At 50.7% G+C, this 2813-nt stretch overlaps 1 protein-coding gene across 2 annotated transcripts in view; it reads left to right on the top strand.

Moving 5' to 3' along the window:
* Prnd (prion like protein doppel) overlaps positions 1 to 2253 on the top strand; it is a 5022-nt gene extending 2769 nt beyond the window's left edge. For both annotated transcript variants that reach the window (XM_070007741.1, XM_070007740.1), the window contains one exon: positions 457 to 2253. In XM_070007741.1, coding sequence (XP_069863842.1) covers positions 468 to 1004 — 537 coding nt within the window. In that variant the 5' untranslated portion in view covers positions 457 to 467 and the 3' untranslated portion in view covers positions 1005 to 2253. The remainder of the gene's footprint in view (positions 1 to 456) is intronic.
* The last annotated feature ends 560 nt before the right edge of the window (positions 2254 to 2813 follow it).

The raw sequence follows: 2813 nt of genomic DNA, 5'->3' as shown, positions 1-2813 counted from the left end.
CACACACACACACACACACACACACACACACACACACACACACACACTAAAATAAGACTAAAGGTACAAAATAGTGTTTGATTCCCCCTTGACAAATCCCTTGCAAATCCCAGAGAATACCTGTGTGCTTCAAAGCCTGACTCCTTTATTCAAGGATACTAGGTCTATGCAAATACGTTGTGCCTAGTCAAAGATAGCATGCATATTCAAAAACTTCATAATTGTCAGTTGCAGCCTGTTATCAGCCTGAGAAAGATGAGATCTGCAGAGAAGAGGATTTGGTGTCTGGGGTCCAGCCCACATTCCCCTCCCCACCCTCCCCCACTTCCCAGCATCCGTGGGAATGGCATTATGCTTGGGGGGAACTGTAGAAGGCCCTCAGCTTAGAATGCTGCTACACTTCTTGGAGGCCCCTTGGGCAAATTTGACAGCCGGGGTCCATCTTGGCTCTTGCAGATTGTGTCATAATGAAGAAGCATCTGGGTGCCTGGTGGCTGGCCATTGTCTGCGTCCTGCTCTTCAGCCACCTCTCCCTGGCCAAGGCGCGGGGCGTGAAGCACAGGTTCAAGTGGAACCGCAAACCTCTGCCCAGCCCGGTGCACATCACAGAAGCCCGCATCGCTGAGACCCGCCCGGGGACCTTCATCAAACAAGGCCGCAAGCTCGACATCGACTTCGGAGCCGAGGCCAACAGGTACTACGAGGCCAACTACTGGCAGTTCCCCGACGGCATCCACTACGAAGGCTGCTCCGACGCCAACGTCACCAAGGAGGTGTTCGTGGCCCAGTGCATCAACGTCACGCAGGCGGCCAACCAGGCCGAGTTCGCCCGGGAGAAGCAGGACAAGCTCTACCAGCGGGTGCTGTGGCGGCTGACCAAGGAGCTCTGTGCCGTCAAGCAGTGTGATTTCTGGCTGGAGAGAGGCGAGGGCTGCCCGGTGGCCATCGTGAACCGGCCCGCCATGCTCGGCCTGCTGCTTTGCATGTGGTTCATCCTGACCTAAAACTTGCACATGTGGAGAGAGGCACCCCAATGTCTCTCCCCCCCTCCTCTCCCCCCGACCCTGATGGCCCCACACACCTGCAGTCCTGATTGTCCCAAACAGCAGCGAGAGCCAGCTCTTCAGGGCCCACAGCCCACGTGTTCACCCTCCTAGGCGTTTGTATTTGGTCAGCAAGCGTCTGTGGGTCACCGGCTCCGTGGAGGTTGGGTGGGTGTGGCTAGCTCCTCACTGTGTTCACACACACACACACACACACACACACACACACACACCTCCCCCATAGTGGGGTGCCTGGCACACCACATTAGGCAATAGATGTCCCATGAATTGGCAAAAAAAAAAAAAAAAAAATCCACTAGGAACTGTGCCAAGCACTTCACTCTTCTTCCTAATTCCTTCAGATGGGGGTTATTCCCATTTTACAGATGGGGACACTGAGGCTCGGGGAGCTGCAGTTGCTCCCCAGAGTCCCACAGCCAGTAAGTGGCAGAGCTGGGAGTCGACCACGGGATTTCAAGGCCACTGGAGCTCCCCGTAGGGCTCCCCATGGAACCTAGCTAGCCACATGGATCACTCCTGAAATCATGGGCGTCCACTCCCAGAAATAGATACAAAGACCAGAGCCAACAGCTGGGTCCTTTGATACCTTGTCAGGTGGAAGTTTACTTTAATCCTTATCATTCAAGTAAAGCATAAGGAAGGAAGGAAATTAAAGTCGAAATAAAGTTAGAGGCCCAGAGACAGCTTGTGAGGAAGTGGGAAGCTAATGTCCAGAGACCAGATTTACAGCGAGAAACGTGGAGGGTGCCAAGATTCTTTTTTACAAGAGAGTTAAGTGTTCACCCTTCCTGTCCCTGCAATTGTCTTTAATAACGCATTTACGAGGGGGAAAAAATCACAGTGTGTCTTCAAATAGCCTGATTTCTATTAATAGTCTACAAGTCTGTATCTTTAAGAAAAACATGTCTGCTTCTAGCATATTCTCCTACCCCCATGTGCCTGCGTCTGACTACAAGTCTCTACAGTGCCTTCATGACCTCGTGGGTCCTTGATTCCACTTTGGCAAGAAATTTCATCTCTGTAAACCCCTCTGTGACCAAATGTAATGACTCCTCAACACGGCTAAAAAGAAAGAGCAGCTGTAGAAAACCCAGCCGAGAACACTCATGTCTTAAGCAAAAGCTCATACACCACCTTACAAGTGAAATCTGTATTAAAAATATGAATATTGTTTAAATAAACAAATAGAATGAACCCAATGTTGTAAGATGTTCTCACAGGATTGCTGGACCTTTCGAGACCCCCAGGAGTTGGTGAAATCCTTTCCCCACCCTCCCTCTCTCTCTCTCTCTCCCCTCTCTTTCTCTTTCTCTCTCTCTCTTCTCTCCTCTTCTAATAGTTTTTACTTTACTTTCACAGACCCTGTTCTCCATTTTCCTTCCTTCCTCCCTCTGGCTCCCTTTTTAACTCAAGATACTCCAGCCTCAACCTTTTCGGTGGTGAGATTACAGGTGTGAACCACAACACAGGCTATCTATTCTCTTCTGAAGAGCATCTATCTATATGGGGACAATGTATCTGCATTGCCCTACAGTCTATTTCAAATAGCTTAGCACATGAATGTTGATAAGAAACACCTCTTGTGCTGAGGTCCCACACTTTCAGTCCTCAAGGTTACCAAGGAAAGCCAGCAGGGAAGGACTTGGGGCTGGGAGGTTGGGCCTGAGCAGGGTGGGCAGAGGATCAGGCCTAGTGGCTCCTGCTGGCCTGCTGACAGAGCTACGCAGTGCTGCTGCACAGCCTAGAAAT

This window comes from Dipodomys merriami, unplaced genomic scaffold (genome assembly GCF_024711535.1).
Source record: "Dipodomys merriami isolate MVZ:Mamm:240054 unplaced genomic scaffold, mDipMer1.0.p SCAF_7, whole genome shotgun sequence".
Taxonomy (NCBI): Eukaryota; Metazoa; Chordata; class Mammalia; order Rodentia; family Heteromyidae; genus Dipodomys; species Dipodomys merriami.
The sequence above is the reverse complement of the archived record's forward strand: the minus strand, read 5'-3'. Positions and strand labels throughout refer to the sequence as shown.